The 20620-nt window shown below is 36.7% G+C and overlaps 2 protein-coding genes across 12 annotated transcripts; one reads left to right on the top strand and one right to left on the bottom strand.

Moving 5' to 3' along the window:
* Positions 1 to 1547: 1547 nt before the first annotated feature.
* Positions 1548 to 12711, bottom strand: ZnT77C (Zinc transporter 77C). 9 transcript variants are annotated; one of them, XM_069136884.1, is made up of 9 exons: positions 12151 to 12606; positions 11532 to 11959; positions 4689 to 4895; positions 4465 to 4569; positions 4077 to 4378; positions 3734 to 3987; positions 3150 to 3328; positions 2933 to 3019; positions 1548 to 2659 (listed from the first exon to the last, which is right to left on the bottom strand). In XM_069136884.1, the coding sequence occupies exons 3-9, from the start codon at positions 4875 to 4877 to the stop codon at positions 2252 to 2254; spliced, it is 1524 nt and encodes a 507-aa protein (XP_068992985.1). In that variant the 5' UTR covers positions 4878 to 4895; positions 11532 to 11959; positions 12151 to 12606; the 3' UTR covers positions 1548 to 2251. The 9 variants fall into 9 exon arrangements, with proteins under 9 accessions (XP_068992985.1, XP_046486692.1, XP_046486689.1 ...); XM_046630736.2 differs by lacking the exons at positions 11532 to 11959; positions 12151 to 12606 and adding an exon at positions 12698 to 12711; XM_046630733.2 differs by lacking the exon at positions 11532 to 11959.
* Positions 6810 to 18897, top strand: LOC124221081 (protein SPT2 homolog). 3 transcript variants are annotated; one of them, XM_046630727.2, is made up of 8 exons: positions 13574 to 13646; positions 13778 to 13957; positions 14195 to 14341; positions 14682 to 14811; positions 16398 to 16555; positions 16660 to 17635; positions 17802 to 18014; positions 18312 to 18897. In XM_046630727.2, the coding sequence occupies exons 2-8, from the start codon at positions 13904 to 13906 to the stop codon at positions 18395 to 18397; spliced, it is 1764 nt and encodes a 587-aa protein (XP_046486683.1). In that variant the 5' UTR covers positions 13574 to 13646; positions 13778 to 13903; the 3' UTR covers positions 18398 to 18897. The 3 variants fall into 3 exon arrangements, with proteins under 3 accessions (XP_046486681.1, XP_046486683.1, XP_046486682.1); XM_046630725.1 differs by lacking the exons at positions 13574 to 13646; positions 13778 to 13957 and adding an exon at positions 6810 to 6932; XM_046630726.2 differs by having other exon boundaries at positions 13605 to 13957.
* The last annotated feature ends 1723 nt before the right edge of the window (positions 18898 to 20620 follow it).

A 20620-nucleotide genomic window follows, 5' to 3' on the forward strand; every position in this document is an offset into this window, starting at 1 on the left:
TCGTTATATTCAATGAATTTTTTCTGCTTTTAATCAATGTTTCGCGGTATTCGTTTCGCGGAATAATAAATTACTACAATACGACATTTGCGACAAGTGCGTGTGCAGTGTTACAGTGAAAAGAAGACTTCCTCTCGGAATGCAACTGCAGTTGCGGCGGAGGGAGGCGGGTCAACATCCTGTAGGCGTTGGGCGATCGGTGAGCTTCGCATGCGTTTTGAACCTCGACACTCTTTCAGTTCACGAAATGGTCTACTATTAGCAAAGCGAGTATTGTAATACTCACATCTGCCCCTTCCGTATTTACTGTCTTGTGGTGAGGCAGCAATGATACGAAAACACGATGATGTGTCTACATTTGTAGCTCAGGGATTAGTAAAGTCGTTATATGTACATACATGCCTAATATACCTTGCCGTAGTACATTTCGCATTTAGAAATTTAATGTATGTATATCGTACTCATGCATGCGTCATATACTGTTGCACATGCATATACTCACCTGTTGCGCCTGAAAACGTCACGTCGAAGAAGATTGCCGGCAGCCACACCACTGAACACATTTCTTACTGCGTCCTTTCCTTTTGTCTCTCTGTAGAAGCAATTGTTTCAACTTTCTCAACTGTTGAAAGTTGTAAAATATACTTTGAAGACTGTTATTTATGTATACATATATGTATGTATATTTATTGACTATTATGAAGAGAGATTCTTTCATTTGGTATTGTCACGTGAAATTTGATTGTTCCAATAATTAATCAATGCCTCGAGAATTATCTGATTTGCTCTGAACGGAAGCAGTGAGTCGAAAAGATTCTATTCATATCGGTGATTTAAATACCCGAAATGGTCTTCATTATTGGGACAAGTCCTTCAAAATTCATTTTGCGGTTACCGTATCTACAAATCAAAATGAACACTTGTGATATCAATTAGATATATGTGTAAAATACTTATGAACATTAATTTGTATGTGTTTATTGCGGCTTTTACGCGTCTCTGTGCATAGTCGGTCATTGGTTATGCATTTTCTCGTTATCGTTTTGAAAGACCGATATTTACCTTTGAGGTTTAACCCCGCTATTAGCGCGCGGACTTGCTACTCCACGGTTCTGATGATGAGACTAGCTTATACCGTGGAAATTCGGTGCCGTAATGAAATCAAAATTTGGTGAATTTGTTGACGATGTTTCTGCACAGAATTTTTCTTGCGATTAAAAAACTATGGTGAAGTATTGTTCTTCGTCATGTTTTCAAAGATGTCTTTTAGCCCTGCAACTGTCGGAAGTGATTTTTGTATGTACACCAAAATGTGACTGAACGACAGAAAATTCAGTGAGCTTCAAGATTACAAACACGTGCAATTTTGTGTGAGGAATTTTACGTAAGTGTGTACATTATGAAAAATATTTTTCATCAAAAATCGCATTGCTATGCTAACTTATTTTAGTAACATATTGCATTTCATTACACACGTACCGGAACAATAATAACGATTTGTAGCTAATCTTCATTTCCCAGCAAGAACAGTCAATCGAATAGCCAGCTTATTAACAATTAATAAATAATACTTTATCATTCACAACGTTAAGGAACACTTTCATCTCTAGCCATTCGAATTAAAATCCGTCGACCGTTACTTAATCGTAAACGTCCTGGGAAAAAATCCCACTATGAGTTGAGATGTTTGCAATACAAGGCGTTTGTGAGTTTTATAAAGTGAAACTTCAAACATACATTAGAATGGAAAAGGTCATTATATTTTTGAACTATCAATTCGCTTCCTTTTTACAGAATAAAATTTCACTTAGTCTATGATTCAAAAAAAAAAATATTCACGTAGGTAGGAAGGTAGGTTTAATGCTTAGATGATGTACGTGATACGTTGCAATTCAAGGCTTATTAGTTTAGCTCTGCTCACTTATGGAATTAACTTCCATTGCACAATGTATCGTCCGAAAGTTTGTGTAACGCAAATTTTTGCACAATATACATGTCAATCCTTATTCGAAATCAGGCAGTTCGACCCGTTGCTAACAACTGAAAAACTGATCCGTCATGCGTTTGCAGATTTATCATCAAATGTACAAACAAGTCAGCGATTTCGCTCATCAATTGCTCATAATTTCACTCATCCATCTCTTCTAGGCGCGGTTTGCAACTCCCGTTTGATCGAGTCTTCGTGAAAATCAGACTTTTTGAATAAACGAAAGAAATGAAAAATAATGAAACCATTACTTCTTCGGTATTATTATGCAAATCCACTTGTACAGTTTTCGGAAACTGATTGAAGTACCATTGTGTCTTCGATATCAACATTGCATGTTTCCTTTTCCACGACTGCTTTGCTCGTGTTCGTTATATCTTCTGAAATTTTCTCAACGTTTGCCGAATCTGCTTCATTTCTAATCACCACCGTCTGACTAGATTCGCAGGAATATTCGGCAGTGTGGGGGGTAAATCGTTTCAAGCTCATCGGCTGTGAGTCTGGGACGATTTTTTCCATTTCAAACCTCCTGTGTATCCCCTGACGGTTTGTGCTCGTTGGATGGCCGGAGTCGCTGTCGAGCGATATATCTTTCGAGCAACACTGAGAAAGGCTGCAATTTTCACCTCGACATTTGATCAGACAGTCGATCTTCTTCACCTCTGGTTTCACCTGAAATTTTGATTCACGTATTATGCCGATGTCGAAAAGAATCAGATTGGAGTTGGTAACGCTATGTAACAATGCATTTTTAGAGGCAAAAAACTTGTCAATACGCAACTTTGGAATACAGCAATGATAAAACTATTTTGCAAATTCAACTAGATGAAGGATATACCGAAGTTGAAAGTCGGTTATTTTTATTTCAATGTTTCGGAATCGTCTTGGAGAACATGAGGATGTTATAATGTTATAAAAACATGATTATGTTAATAGATTTTTTACTTTTTGAAATTCCGGTTGAATTGTAACCTGCGTTATTCCCATTTCTACGAAAAACTCGGTCACTTCGTGTCTGATACATGCGTACATCTATAAAATCAAAGATTCGATATTTAAATTAAATCATATTAAACTTTCGTCAAATTATGAAAGTTTATCAGTCATTCCCAATGCGAATATAAAATCTGGGGACGTTTTCATTGTAAGTAATGTAACTTGCCGTTGGATCGATGAATATTATGTGGGCCGTAGATATTATTTTATCACCCGTCAACTGCCATACGTGTAAATCATGGACGTTAACTATCCCGGGAAAAGCTTCGAGCAGTTCCTTCTTCAGCGATTTTATGTCAATGTGATTTGGTATTGTTTGCAACAAAATCAGGCCGGATGCCTTCACTGTGGAAATAAGAAAAAGAAAAACACACGATCGTTGAGTGCCCTAAAAAATCTGTGAGAAAATAGGGAGAAGAAGAAAAACTGTTGAATTCAAGGGGCGCTTCACCGGAGTAAAAATTAATACCACGATGACTTACATTTTGTAGAGGGATTATAAATTATACTTTGATTACGCGACTTATCATGATTTCTAAAATTTCACGTCATTTCTTAAGATTACGAAGAGATTACTGTAATGCTGAATAAGTTCTCATGACTATCAATGATTGCCTTGATGACCACTAATGCAGAATTTCATTTTAATATCACTGATTTCAGAGTGATTTCGAATGATATCGACGCCTCAATCGCTTCGGTGAAACACCCCTCGGTTAAATTTTGCATCGATTACCTAGGTATACTCACTGTACGGATAGCTGAGAAATAAAAGAGAGGTCGACGACACGATGGCGATTATCGGATCTATAAATTTGCCCACGTAGGGATCCGTGTAGTAGACGGCTAGCGAGTCGATCATAACGAAAACGCAGCCAAGCACGTCTCTAAAAATACCCCGGAATCCTGGTCTTCCTGGGAACCTGATTGCCGGTGTACAGTTTCGCGTTTCAGACGAAGCTAATCGCTGCTCGCCCGCCGGAATGGAAGCTGGGGCGATTTTTCTGCAAAAATTTCCGCACGCGGTTTATCGAAACGATCGTTTTCTATCATCGACACGCAGATTGGGGACTCGGGTTTGGCGATTGCCTACTTTTTCATTATCACATCGCCGTTCTTCGTGACCTGAAGCGAACTTCCGTGGTAAAACGTGTATCCACCGATCATGATGTAGCAAAATGCATTCAGCAGAATTCCCACCGCTCCGATGCCGAATACCGTAAGTGGCTGGTGCAGAGCGTCCAAGTGATCGATGTGCAACAAAGTTTGAACAGACTCGACCAGCTCCGAGAAGCAAAACGAGCCCAGGCACACGCAGCAGACGAGCATTGTCAGGATGTTTATCCTCGCCCAGCCGAAAGTGTTCTTCAGTCTTTGCTCCGATCGCGATTCATGCTGAATTATTTGCAAAAAGTTGAAACACGCCGAGTACCTTGTTCGGCGTATCCGGCGTATATCCTTAAAAACAATATCACACTCACCTTCACTTTCGCCGACAACGACGGCACTGAACCGGTAGAATTTTTCCCCGAGATAGCGACCGCCGAATTTTCTTCCTCGTCGTTGCTGTTCTCGCGATTGCTGTACTATATAAAAATGCGTTTCGAATGAAACTATTTTTACAATTAATTCGACACTAGCCATTTCCGGGTAACTCGAATCAATCGATACGTTTGAAATATTAATAACACATTGCTCGGCTTACTTTTATCGACGCGATGCAGCCGATTAGCGCGATGATGTTGCATAGCATGTAATAGGTGTTCACAAGAAGTGTCAATCCGTGGGTGAAATGGCTCACGATTAACTCGACGATCACGAAGGCCGTCGTGAAGAATAATACCAGGTAGATTTGCACAGGTTGCAGCTTTCGGAACCACTCCTTCACCGCCATCGTTATTCTGTGATGATTCTAAAGATAAAATAATAAATAAAAAAGTAAATTAATTACAAAAATCGAAGATCAAATAGCCGGTCAAATGAGTTGATAAAGATCAAATGAGACGACGCTCTGCGAATGATTAAAGAGTTCGACGTTAGTTTGAAAAAATCGCGCTTCGAACACAGCTGATTATTTCTATCAGCCAACCATACCGTAACTTATACATCATACATATGCGTGTTAAAGAGAGGATATTTTCTCTCTCAGTATAGGCAGGTGGGGATTTCAAGGCGCCAAGATTTTCTAATAATACAACACATCGTTGTTATAAATTTGTGTTGTCTTACGAGCACGTGGGTGTTTCTACACTCCCCACTCTCTAACTCCGGATTGAAATAGAGACAATGACACGCATTTGCCACGTGTGTCAAGTCATCGTATCAACGCGTTATCCCCGGATTTTTTCTTGCTAAATACTCTCAAATTTCGAACCTTTTCGAATAATCGCGTAATTCTCAGGCGTAATAATATTGCATGTTCGATTCTGTTACATATATTCATTTTCTTTCCTCTCGGAGACAGATTTCTAGTAAGCTGAAGCTTTTATGCATAACAGGTATATCACTTATACTCTCTTTATACTATTTATATTACATGTATATTTTATATACAGGTATATACAGACGTCTTCTGGAATGCATGGAAATCGCGATATCATTTGCCAATCGTTGTCAATGCTAATTTTTCTATCAGTGGATACAACCGTCGTGATATGTAATTACGATGACAGTTATACGCTTGCGACAATCAACCGATTGGATTTACGGAACTGCCTGTATGTGAGGCATTCCACACCAAACCGATCAGGGGGCTATTCACTCGTAAATTGGGTTATGTGTTTTTGGAAGTGGTAAAAAATCAAAAAAAATCTTAGACTCAGGGAAGGGTGATTTTTTTGTACACTCTACACGATACTTAAGAATAAATAAAATCACCGTTGGGGTTGGGATCAGACGTAAGTCGGCTTGGGGTGGATTACTCGTATACTTACAATTAGTTGGTACGAGATTCACCTTATTTTTAGTTTCAATTTTCTGTTTTAATTAAATTCGAAAGTAGGATAGGTACAATTTGTCGTCGAGAGTTGACGAGGTGGGCGTCGTTAAGTGTCGACTGTAACGATGAGCGTTTATATGAAATGTTAAAACAGGCGATTCGCACGGTGAGCGAAAAAACGGAGCAAAAAACTGGTAGATGTACATTCAAAAGTACAAAAGTCGTGTGCGTGGGAAAGATGTCGCTTTCTCGAAGTTTTAACACGCAAACGTGCAATATGTAAATGTACATGTGATGCGAAATAATTTATACTCGTATATTATGTATACATACGTGTGCGATTATATGTACAAGTGTATTGTATCGAACGAAACCGAAATTTTGTTTGTTCGAAAAACATTTATTATAAACGATACAGAAATACGTATGATAAAATGCATATTTTTAACGAGGTCGAAGTTGGTAACCTTATCGTAACGAAACATTGGTAAAAAATCACTATTTTCATATTTTTACAATGATTTTGAAGGAACTAAGATCGCAAAATATAAGTATGTTTTGTTTTATTATGATTTACTAAAATTCGAACAGTTCCAAAATTTCGAAATAACGCTTTTTCTTCACCACGAATCGTTACGGTATAGTAACGTTACTAACTTCAGCAGGGTTATTTTTACCTGCAAGAAATTAAAGGTGAAAAAAAAACCATGCTCGACTGCACCCTCGAAGATCGATCAAACATCCTAACTACGCAATCGCTACACATACCTATAATTACGAATTTTCTCTTTTCTCCGTGTTCAACACATATAATACAATACAACTGCTTATCCAGCATATACCTACATATAATATATGGTTTTACATGGAAATATGCAACCATGAGTCGAATTATCGCCGCAAATGACGATCGCCGTGCACATTTCTGCAACTTACCGCAATTGTAATTTTCTTTCTCCGTCTTTCTACGATTACTTTCGCCATTCACAACAGAACTACTATCCTGGTCATGTAAGTATCATAATATTGACTCTAAGAATTATACCTCACGTGTTTCCGCTGTTGTTTCTTTGACTAATAAATCATCGCACGAGTCCAATGCTCCGCGATATTGACTCTGCGTGTGTGTGCGCGTGTCTTTTTTTCTCAAATTTTGGGTCAATTCTTACACGTTTCTTATATTCATCTTCTTCTTAACTCCGTTGTACCGAATGCAATTCATGTTTTTAACGCATTTGTATCGTTGCAATTATATTTGCAATCGGCTAAAATTTCTCACCGATATTCTTTGTTAAATACGTAAATAATGAAAAACGATAGCTTCACGAATGTGATTGTCGTTGTATGTTAATATAATTAATTGGATCACAATTTACATTACATATAAATATACCAACTTACCGCTAGATTATTCCACAGTCAAATTTTAATACGGTAATGGAGTTATGCGATTAATTGTTTGAAAAATTTTTCACTACCGTTTGTCACTTTACTTTCACTATTATTTGTTGTTACGTTATTTTTTTATACTCGCGAAAAATTTAGAACATACTCGAACCTCGACGATGCAAATCCCTTGTGTTCGGTATTGCTTCTGTTAAACTGTTGTAAAAGTTGTCATCGTTCAAACCGATATTACCTCGAACTCGGCTATCTTTCGAGTATTGCCCCTCCCCCATCTCTCTCCCCCTCTCACTAACCACCACAATAGTAACTATCCGATGAATATTTTTTATGTATAATACACTTTGCCCAATAATATAACCCTTTCAGTCGTAGTGGTGTATAAACATTCTTACCATCTATTTTATGTCCATTTTTTTGGATATTTTGAGAACTGTGCAACATATTTCTTTGCTGGATTTTTTATATTTCTGATAGTATATTGATAGATTTTCAGTACACGAGAGCAATTGTTGTGAAATAATGTAAATTATTTTTTATAGAAACAAATTGATTGAAAAAATTCGTGAAAATTTAAGGAACAGTTCATTTCCGAGAAAGTTACTCTTCTACATATATACATGTTTTGCATCAATTATAAGTTTTCGAGGTCGCCGATTACGAATCTGAAAGCTGATTTTAGAAGTTCAGTATGGCGAATCCAATCAGCGACCCGAAAATCCTTGCATAGAGTTTTTTTACCGTATTCTATAAAATTTGAAATTTTCGTACGCCATATTGGATTCGCCGTTTTGAATTTTGGAAATCTGGTTTCAGATTCGTAATCAGCGACGCCAAAAACCATTGAATACTATCTTGTTTCAAAGGTGCACTCGGCACAACAATGCGTGACTCGAAGGAATAACGATAAACTAACAATAAGTCGCCGTTCCAGCTATTCCAGCGTTGTCTTTTAAAACAAACGAACTAACAAATCATTTCCTAAACGTCGTTTGATTAAATGACGCCTGCATCCTGCCGTATCTACGTTACACACAACTACACATTAACTCGCATCCACCGCCGCTCGGGTTTAAAAGTTTAAACAATGATGTGTTACATACAAATAATGTGTAACGCGGATTTAAATAAAAATTCTCGAATTGAAAATAATCGTGAACTTTCGAAGAATCGTTGGGTTTGCAAGCCATGAATCGTCTAAGCTGTTGCATATTTTGTACCATACACGGAAATATTTGTGCGTCACAGACCGCAACGAGGCGAAGAGGGTCCGAAGTACGAGACTTGATGTACCCTTATATACTCTAAGCTGAGAAAAACTGTTTACTTTAGTCAATATTTATAGATCTATACAGACATAATGCAAATAACAAACACATGCATTCGATTAAGTACGCAGGGTACGTTACTGGTAGAGAAAAAAAAAGAAAAAAGTAAACCGTTCGATTCCATGCGCTCAGGCAGAAATTAGCTGGCTGCATCTTAACTACATCCGTAGCCAAAGGATGTCGGATTTTCTGATTTGTGTAATATATGTACAATAATCGCGCAAGGACGTGTGCCAATTGATTATACAACATGAACTTATTGATTGCAAATCACCAGTAAACTGATTACAATTATTATTTATCTTGAATTTATCCGAAGGTTATATTTTATTATATTGTACCTGATACAATCCGCTCTTCGATAATATCGCGGAATTTTTTGCTTCCGATTTCACGGTCATGACGGGCACAGTATCACAAACATGTTGTACATACGTGTATAATTTTATTATAATTTTCAAATCTTTTGGAAAATAATTGTGTAATAGCTGTTACATCCCGCAGTGCGACGCGTCATGTTTATTCATACAAGCTCATACTTCCAGTATCATATGTAGTTTAATAATTTCACCATCGTTACTGCAGACCCAACCACGTGTCTGTGCGTGTCTTTCTGCATGTATACCTATTCAGAGTTGAGCGTATAGCACCGTATTCGTACGAACAAAAGGACGGACGTGTTAACAAACCGAAAACCGTGAAGAATTATAACGCAGTAGGTACATACGTGTTATGTCTGTTTTATTATACGAGTGCTATTGTCGAAAGCGTTATCAAAATTGTGGTCTTATTTGATCAAGAACCACAATTCTCGATCGTTTGATTCTTTGTTTGTTTATTAGACCTGTGCGGCAACGTGTTCGATTGAAAAGCCTGTTTCCGTGATATTATTCTATATGCGGTGTTGAAATGCTCGATGTATCACGTTGTACATCGAATTAAGTAAAATTACAAGTATTATAGATTGTCGCGATTACTATATCGGGAGCCGTATAATATGTCGAGAGGCAAACATCGTCACATGCAGTGTATGATTATAATTGTAAAAACTTGAACTTGTTCTGGTTGTTAAACCCGGTATGATAACTCGCGGGTCAAAGGGCGACGCGGCATTTTTCTACATGGGTTCCTTTGAACTTGAAACGATATTGTGTACAAATTCATCTAACAATGAGCTCATTATTCTCTTCGTTAATCCAATTAATTAAGATTCATGTCAGGCAGTTGGTTATCAATTTTCAAATGAGGCTAAAGTCAGTAATGCTATTGTAATGATGCCGAAAAATCGTTATTTCAAAATTTATTGCAGGAACGTTTAAAAAAATTGAAATTCAATAAATCGTAATAAGGAGAAATGTATTCATATGTTGAAAACTTGCCTACTATAAAGTCACTGTATAAACCTGCAAAATAGTAATTTTTCCCCCTGTATAACGTTTCGTTACGTTAACGTTCTTAACTTCAGCCTCATATATTTACAAAGCGTACAATATTATTAAAAAATGCCGTTGTAGCGTATAATATTATTAAAAATTGCCATGTCTCCAATCATTAACTATATCATAATATTACATGCAGGACATTCATGTCGTAAGATCACATATAATAATTCCACACTTTGAGCTGATTGTTATATATTATACATACGGATTGCACAGGTATGTGCAGCGTCTCGTATCGTCGGCTGGGAGGAAGAACGTGGTGTTGTCTTAGCTTTTTCACGGCGAAGCCGAAACAAAACCTTCTTCCACCCATCCGATGACATGAAGTATGTTGTCATTAGCAGAAGATCAAGGCTGTAGCTGTTCTCGTTGCAAGTCGGTGTAATTATTATTTCATAGTCGTGCAAATCCCTGATTACAGTTCACTACACTGTACTTGTACACTGCGACGGATCATCTCGCTGCTACGGTAATCATCTTATTGAATTAGCATAAAGGTGCAGAACATTGGGACGACAGATTGACGCGACGTTTTATAAATCACGACTATAGGTTGTATGCAATGCAACTCTGTATTCATCGCGTCTCTTTGTACGGACGTGCTTATACCTACACCTATGCGTGCAATAGGTACGAAGTATATATAGCTCTAATTGTCCCGGCGTTGGTTGTGAATATCCGGGCTTAAATCATCAAATGGCTTTAGATTGGCACTTATGGAGTTGATTGCGTAGTGCGGAGACTAGTAGAGTTGTGCAGTTCGGCCAACAGTTTCGACTGTTGAAATCGTTTAGGAAAATCGCTGTCTGAGAGGCTGATGAAAGTTTTTCTTCATTATTGTTATTATAAATCGTACAAACGAAAAGAAACTGCAGCTTTTAGAATTTATTACCGGTACGTTTAATTGTAGTTAAATATTGATGCGACGAAGGAACGTTCTCGAATTACGATATTGAAGTTAGTAACGTTATCGTGACGATAGATTGGAAAGAATCTATTTTATTTTCAATTTTATAACGTCTAAAGGAACTATGGTTTCAAAATATGAATATCTCTCGTTTTATTTTACGGTTTACTAAATTTCAGACGTTTCTAAAGTCGCGAAATAATGCATTTTTTCATTTACACGAATCATTCCAATAACGTAACTAACTTTAATGTGTCTCCGTAAAATCTCTGAATTTCATTCATAATTAGACGATCGTCCAAAGCAAGTATTCTTTCAACGGAAGTTTGATATCACTTAAAGGCTGTTTTCATATTTAATTGAGTCCAAAATCTTAGTATTGACAATCTTTGACACAACTCGATATAATCGCAACAATTAATCAGTTGTATTATCAAACGATTCGCTTCATTGTATCCATGGGTGTAATAATCGTGCATGGTAATAATGTTTACGGGGAAGTGATGTAGATCGAAAGTCACAGCAGTACCTTTTTATCCACCTCGCGAGCTGGTATTGCAGTACGTCTCGATCGAGTTACTTTGCTTCTTTGGGATGTCCGCAACGCAACGTGTTGCAGCTTCGCAGCTCTTGATAGGAGCTTACAAGTTCCCGCACTGGTACTCGATCCGATTGAAATGGTAGCGAGGAGAAAAAAAGCGGTCGCCACTATTCTAGTTATCTCGTTTATCAACGGTATCTCAATGAGTATAGTATAGGTACCGGTATCTCGTGTTTCTTCATCTTTTTACCTTCATTGTCCAGCGCAGATTCTTATCTACATTTTTATTATGAATTTATTCTTATAAAATACGGAAATGGGTTGAGGTTTCGCACTAATTTTCAGCATATTATTACTCTTGATATTTCGTTGAATCGGCACTGCTGCTGCTCATGCTGCAGCATCGTGACATGTACCTGCGTAGATTAGAAAAACAAATTTCACCGTATAACTGTAAATTGTGAAGTGTGGAGCTGCTGTGGAATAACAGGTAGTGAATAAACTTCATGAACGTCATTCGCGTTGCGTGTGGTGATGAGAATTCAAATTGTTATTCCAGTTCATGATTTATGTATGTTGAGATTTTTGTATAGTTCGACTTTCGTACCGTGTGGATTCGAATCATACGGATGGATTTTTACGCACGATCGACGATCGATTCCGTGATCAAACGCGTACGCATTTATGGGATAGCTGCTTTCGTTTTAAACTGAAGTTTAAGCAATTATCCACCGCAGGACGAAACAAGACAAAGAAATTTATTATTCAAACTATCCTCACTGTCACACTTTTCAAACTGACATTGCTGTTGCACGTTTTTCTTACATTGGATAGACTAAAAATTTTTGAGTTTCTCTGCAGATTTGAATAAAAATAGATCGCGGAAAGAAACGTTTGAACAAGAGTCTGTATTAAAACAAGACGCGGGTTTATATCGCCGTTCGCTTTCCAATGTTTTGCATCGATATGTTTATTACACGTATGTTTGCAAGCCTCGTGCTCCCGAGCGTGGAAGCACAGATCTACGGATCTATTTTACTCTGGCGGTGCTCACGGTAGACTGAAGAATGATTCAGCGCGACAACCTCCTCTTACTTCCCTAGATACACGCGGCTTATCCTCGATCATCGTCGTATGATGCGATCTCTACTAACCGTTGTACATAGAAGGCGATAAGCTGGATGATAATTCGGGCTGTTATATTTCATCAGCATGCAAAAGCGAGACCCCCTTGTCGCAATTATTTTCTCAATGGGTGCTCAGCGGACGAGAGTTCCATATGTATAAAGAAGGAAGTAATAGAAAGAATAAGCGAGTTAAGAGATTTCAGCATAAAATTAATCCGAAATTATCGAATTGCAACAACCAGAGACAGAAAAAACGCCTGTTATGGAGATTACATTAATTTCATTATGTTTTACTCAAGTATTATACTATAGAATGGTCAGTTTTAGGACTAATGTTTATTATATTGCTTAATTCGGAGGTTCTGAGCGTTGTATGTAGTATGTTAAAATCGAATTCTCATTAGAGATTACATAGATCACTACTTTAGTGATGTTTTACGAAGAATACTTTTATTTTCTGATCTTACGTATATGCATATTTTCGGACGATCAAGTCAAATTAATTGGTATAACGGCTGCAATCCTATTACCGACGTGTAAGTTAGGTTGCCCGACCTTCAGGCGTATTGTCTCGATCGCTTTGAATGTGAATAGTAATAGCCAATTCATGCAAGGATTATTGTGATATACGAGAGGATGATTCTGATCCATTTTTCAGCGTGGAAACAATCTCGATAGGTCTGAATGTCTGCCAAATTTAAAAATTCCAAAACGGAACGAATTACGAACATCCATTGGTTCCGTCATGCTAAATACGGCAGAGTGTTGGACGGTTACCGACATACGCCTACCGATCGAGTACCCTGCAAATAAGTTTCGTAAACCTATTTTGTGCCAGAAAGCGTTACCAAATCATCGACAGTCTAGACATTCCTTGTATGTCTATGGCTCAGTCACTTTTATTTCGCCATGTTTCCGCATTCGCTTTCTGCAGCAGTTTGCTTTGCACCCGTACGGAAGATGGCCGAAATGTAAGGTGAGAAGACGAGAAAAAGAATCTGAGAAAAACAAAATAAATAAACGGTTCATCGCAAGTAGCGAGCAACGGCGCTAATAATAATAATCGGAAGCGAAATAAGATTCAGTGAAATCTTTCGGTGGTTTCAGATAATGTTCAAATCAAGTAATCGCCGTTCTTGTACGCGATACAATTGATTGTTCAGACGTTGGAGAAATTAACCCAGTGAAGTATCGTATTTGCGGATATTTTTCCACGTATAAGCGCAAAGGAAAATGGATTTCGGAACATTGTTGAATGTAGCGCAAAAGAACGAAGGTGGAAAACAGGTATCCGTTTTGCGTACATATGTAACTCGGAATTATATCGTTCACTGTTGGTGGTTAGACTCTGAAATATCCACACAATCCTGCCTCCCACCTTCTCTCCCCTCCCATCGTCGATCTAGATTCCCTGATTAATCATTAACCATTGCTTACCTTTTTTATCAACAAATTCTATTACTCACTCTTCTCAACCCAATTAATGCTACCAATCGGCTAATTATCAATATGCTGTATTTACAGCCGGTCGCCTGTTATCAGACAAAGTTCACGCCGCCCAAAAAACAGTCCAAGTCGTCGAGCAATTTATCGTCTAATATTAAAAAGTTTCTCGCCAAGAAAGAGGAGGAGGAACGACAGAAGGCTTTAGATGCTAAAAAGAGAAAAGAGGTATACCGATATCATTTTCTGTCATATTCTTCACAAAGAGTCTTATCGTTGCGAGATTTGCCGTCACTCATACCAACGGTTGTCTTTGACTATACGGCTTATCGGTTAAGTGAAAGAAGAAAATGAATCTTTGTTTTCTTTCGTCGTTTTGATAATATTACAATAGCTATGATTATTGAGAAAAGTACAAAAGTATGTGCACATTTGTTGCACTTGTCATGTTTTCAATAGTTTTCCACCTTGTATCGTCAATAATTGAAATATGTAGCAGCATGTCTGATCATCTATAATTGTGAAATTTTTCTAATACTCGATGTTTTATTCTTTTGCTTCGTTTCAGAATCTTTTAGCGTTACGAGATCACAAGGCTCAGAGTAGAATCAATAAGCATTTAAAAGTCTGTAAAGCTGCTAATAAATCTGTACTTGCAGACGCTATTGATAATGACAACACGGCCGTTACTATGGCAGGTATGATATAACGCTATTGTGTTGTATTGCGATGTAGTAATTGATAGCCTTACTGATGGGGAAATCCAATGAAAAAAGTTAACGCAAAAACGAATGAAAATCAGATAATGTGTGATTGCACACATTTTATGACAGAATTTTCGGCACTGCTTATTGCTCGAATTACAAATGTAGTATGATTCGTAGCTGATAATTAATTTTACAGCTCATTGCTATAATTGACCTGTAATGTATACAAGGCGAACAAGTCTTCGTATATTCTAAATTTTTGGTCAGCAGAGTCACATAGTTTAAACAATCTGTTGATTAATATCACTTCAAATTATGTGTAAAAGCACAAAATGCATTAAACGTTACCGATTGTGAGATTGACGAATGAATTTTCTCTCTATTGAGGTAATATTGATCTTAAGAGCTGTATGTGTACCGAAATGAGTTTCCAAGAGGTATGTTTCTAACATCTAGTTAGTGAAAAGAAAGAGAGACAAAAAAGAAAGGGGAAATAAAAAACAAAAGCACAAGAAATTACAAGCTTGGAAATAATTGTAGTAAAAACTTTTTAGTATTGTTTCCTACATTATTCACCCGTAACGGGCAACGTTTTTGCCCACAGGTAATAAACGAATTATAGTGAAAGTGATACAAATGAATAAACCCACCACCCATAATTGCATCAACCAGAAAGAAATGATTTGCTGGATTTTACACAGCGGAGAGAGGATTCTGAGGGATATATTAAGGTCAGATAACTAATTTTAGAGTAGTGTAGAGGGTTTGAAGTATCAATTTTCTTCCGCCATCCCATTTCTATCATCCCTAAGAACAGAAACTCAATACAACTAATTGCTTACTATTAACAGTCGTCCATTCTTTTGTTTCTTGTGAATTTTATTTTCTCGAAATCCCCGGTAAATTTTTTCACACGAAAACAAACAATCGATTTATAGCATTCGTCTCGGTTGTTTTTACCATCGTATAATGTCATTACAGTTCAAATTCAATTTCGTTTTCGTCATCTGTACTTGCTTTGTAACACACGTAGGACTTCAACCGGTAACTTTTGTCTTTTGCTTTTTTTTTTTCAAAATATTTGAACTGAATTAACGTTTGGTGTTTACTGTATTGGACGTACATATGACTATTTGCTGCTTTAAGTTAACCAGTGTTGAAATTTCATGCAATGTGCGATAAAAATTCATATTCCCATATCGTGTAAATATTCTAAGATTGCTTGCTCTTGCACGTTTTCTCTATAAGTATTTTATAGTTCGTTGACTTAAACTTTGAGCAAGTCGAGTCGAGTACCGATAGAGAATATTGAAATAATTTTGACAGAAGGTGATGCGTTCAGAATAACCGGTTGTTGTGTAACAATGTGATTAGAAGCACTACCTCTTGGAATCTTTTGGATTGACGGGAAAATATTTGGGCTGGAAAATGTCAATCTTAAGGTGATTGTAGATTCTTGAAGCTTAAGTTTTTCGCAATAAACTCTTAACAGCTGTTATCGTAGTAGCAAGTTCGATATAGTGCAATGCTTTTGAGAAGGAAGTGCTGAACTTTAGACTATATTTAATTAATTATAGGCCCTTCTCAGCCGGATGAGGATGATTATGGTTACGTATCTCAGGAGGCTTCGGCTTTTTACAATCAGCTTATGAACAAGTATAAAAATCTGCCACAAGAAAAACCATTGTTCTCCGAAAGTGGAAAGAAAACCGTTAAGGATATCGCGACTACCAAGGTAAGTAAAAAACAAAGATTAAACGTTCGATATTTATGTTCACTAAATTTCTGTTCCCTTTTCGTGATTTGTGTTTGGTAAAAACTGGTCAATCAATCTGACAGGACAGAGTAAAACAAGCACTGAAACAACAAGAAATAGAGGATTCCTCGGGTCATAAACGAAAACGAAGATCTCAGGTTACGAGTGGTGAGAAAGAGTTATCGATTCCTGAACCAGATTCTAAACAGGAAAAGGAAAGAACAACAGTGCCTGAAAAAGAAAGAGACGAAAAACCGAGGCCTAAGAAAAGACCACTACCTCCGCCGATGGATTTCATGCAACTCCTACAGATAGCTGAAAAAAAACAGCATGAGCCCATTGTATTAGAGACGAAACCGAAACCGACGAAAATTGAAGAACCTGAAAGATTGATGACCAAAAAACAGATGAGGGAACATCTCAAGGAAAAGGAATGGCGGGAGAGAAAAGAGCAGCGAGATCGTATGAATGAAAATTCGAAAAATTCTCACTCTCCAGTAAATTCTGGTAAGACTGCCAAACCCGCGGTTAATAGAATTCCCAAATTAAACGGTACAAAAAGTGTACCGAGTTCTAGCGTTACGGAGAAAAATACCTTGACGCATAAGCCGCCCATAGGTACTATTCCCAAGAAACCGTCTGCAGTCAGTGATAGAGTCGGTAATCATAGCAGTAGTAATAAGCCTTCAGAGAGAGAAAGTAAGTCTTCGGAAAAAGACAAGCTGATCGAAGAGCGCAAGAAAATCGAAGCTGAAAAGAAATTGCTCGAGGAAATGCGTCGCAGTATAGAAGAGGAGAAGAAAAAGCTGGCACTTGGCAAAGTTAAAAGAGCGGAGGAAAAAACTGTGAACGGATCGTCGAGTAAATCGAAAGTTCCTGAACAAAAGTTATCTGGAAAAGATTCGAAACTTAGACAGGCTCTCAGACCCGACGCAAAACCACGACAATTCCCTCCTGCTGATATCAAGTCTAGACAGTTTCCACCACCTGATGTCAGACCTGCGAGACCCAAGCAATTCCCTCCAAAGGATGTGAAACGGAAACCCGTGGTCAAGAAACGTGAGATAGTCTTTCTTCTAGTTTCACTTGTGACATTGGTTGGACTTTTGGTTTTATTTTAAGCTCCATCTGACCGCTATCTTCGAAAATGATATTTTAAACACTCATATTTTACCTTTTTGGCCGTAGTGTAATCTATTCTTTTGCAATTCCTTTCCCACCGCAGGACGCATTTACGATGACGATTCTGAGCACGATTCAGAGTTGGATGATTTTATTGATGATGGGCCGGGGGATGGGGCGGAAGATTATAGTAAATATATTAGCGAGATATTCGGATATGACAAAAGTAAATACAGGGATCTTGACGAAGACGACGCTGGTATGGAAAGCAATTTTGCTCAGCAGCTCAAGGAAGAATACGTTTCTACAAAAATTGGTAATAACCCTAAATCTGTGAAATATTCTGCTCCTCTAACAGATTTGCATATAGCTAGTAGTCATAGCCTGTTCTTAATATATCGAGCCTCGTTGATCATTTTCCATACAAATATGAACTGTCTGTTAGCAGTTTTTAATTACTTTGTTTCGTTGCTAATTCTTCCAACTTTTATCGATGTAGATTTTCCCGCGTGCAAACACGTGGTTGTTGGATGGTTTCAGGAATTTTTATTGCTTCATCCATTTTTTATCTGATCAGTTTTGCTCGTGTTAGACATTGCGTGAAAATTTTCAGGCATTATGGAAGACTTGGAAGATATACGAATGGAGGCGCTTGAGAAGAAAAAGAAGGCATTGGTTAAAAATAAGAAGCCAAAATAATGGAAATGAAAAAGGAGCGGCGTTGAAGGCTGTTGATAATTATTGATTATACGTATGACGAAATATTTTCGTAATAGTAAATTATTCCATTATTTTATGATTCGGAAGTGTGATGATGAGGCGGATTGAAAGCAGTCAAAAAACCTTTACATACATATTATAATATATCTCGTAGTATGTTACAGATAAACATATATTTATGAACATCCAGGATGTGAATTGATTTGCGTGTGTTGTATATAAAAAAGACGGTGATGAATGTGAAATTTATACGTTATATAGTACATCACAGTTATATTGTATAAACTAGACAATAGTATTCAATGATCTACTAAATCGATTCTCACGCGTACATGATTTTCTCTTTGCATTCCTCACAGCCAACGAAAATATTTTAAATTTAGAAAAAAGAAACAAACTAAGGATAGAAAAAAAAAATTTTCCAACAGTAAGACAATAATGATAAAAATACCCGACACAATTTGCTTACACGATTGTTGCATAGTTGAAAATTTGGAAATGCTACAGCAAACATACAGGCATAACAATTAATTGTTGTGGTAGAATGAAATCAATCAAATACTTTAAACAAAAATCGTCAAAGTGCCAAGACTTATATACTAAATAAGGGATTTAATCGATTTTGTACAAGCTTAGTGGAAGAAATAATCTTTACTCGAATAACAGTTTTGTTTTTGTATTCTCTTCTCTCTTCACTATCTCATTCTCGTTTTGGCAACTTAAAGTGCCGTTGTTGATTGTTATTTTTTATTTTGTTCGTTTTATATTAAACATATTATTTTATTTACGGCATAGTAAAATTTTAATTGCGTTTCGAGTTTTTTTCTTGTCAAACTGACCGCTTGATTGTTGGCTATAATAAAATTTCTGAATTAACTAGTGTAAAAGATATATTTATAATTATCGGTACACGTTAATGTCATACAATGTATTTAAATCGTCAAATTTGTATCAAGAGACTCATTTAAGTCTCGCGAAAAGTGCGTTAAAAAAAGTTTATCGAAGCGATAGACTATGCTATTTTTTGCTACCGGTATATGCCTGGAACAATGGTCGATTTGAATTTATCATTATATTCTATCATTAATTGGTCAAAGTGCGGATAATTTAAATAAATAATGCAATAGATTTGAAATTCAGCCGGAGCTAATAAAACGCTGCTTTTTTTTTTTAAGCCGGTGACGAATCTGAGTTACCATTGGTAGAGGATAAAGGTAAAGAAGAATTCTTATTTCGTTTAAGAACTACAAAGACAAGAAATTAAATTTAAATAAAACGAAATAATTTGATGTGATATTTTTTTTATTTACGATGGTAACAATGATTCAGCTTAATGAATTTTGCCTAAGTATAAGTAAACGTAACACGCGCCGTGGTAATCCCGAGCTTTTAAAATTGTAAAGTCCGGAACTTTCTCAAAGTTTGATATAAAAATATTATTTCGATATTTCGACAATAAATTAACATTGCTTTATATTCTCTAAATTTTAATCATAAGATAAGGTGAAAGAAATTCCCATATGACAAAGTTCAAACGAACGCGAGCACCAAATTAATTAAATAACGATTCTCATGACTTTTATACATAGAGATAATAATACGATTGACACGATTTACGACGGCGTTTATTAATTGGTTGTTATTGTTTTTCTTCAGAAAAAAGTTGTCTGAGTAAAACACAAATCGTTTTCCTCGTTTTGGTTATTTTCATATCCCCCACTGAGTCACACATGTGTAATATATTTCAGCTCTACTCAACTATTGGCTTTCGTTCACTGTACTAAATACGAATTGTCTTTTTTCAAATTTGTGCGGATGTCGTTTCACCCGAGAATAAATGAAAAACGAGATTTAAATTTATATACAACTTGTTTAGCAAATTGCATCCAATGTGTTATTTTTTGAATTTTGATTTTATTGGACTTTATTGGATCCCATTAAAATATTCAACATGGAAATAGACATCCGCCTATAATTTGCTGCCTTCCAGTCGCTATAAGGTTCAATAATCGTGAATAATAACGCGCGAGAAGTTCTTTTGTGTTTGTTCGTATACAATTGAATAAAAAAAAAAAAAAAAATTCATTTTCGCGAAGTACGAAACGACGTTATAGCCAGAAATGAAATCATCGTTTGCGCTAGTATATTTTCGTAGCATTATTTCTGATTAATTTCCACCACACAGGATGTAGTGACGCTTCT

The sequence above is a fragment of the Neodiprion pinetum genome, chromosome 6 (assembly GCF_021155775.2).
Source record: "Neodiprion pinetum isolate iyNeoPine1 chromosome 6, iyNeoPine1.2, whole genome shotgun sequence".
Classification (NCBI taxonomy): domain Eukaryota; kingdom Metazoa; phylum Arthropoda; class Insecta; order Hymenoptera; family Diprionidae; genus Neodiprion; species Neodiprion pinetum.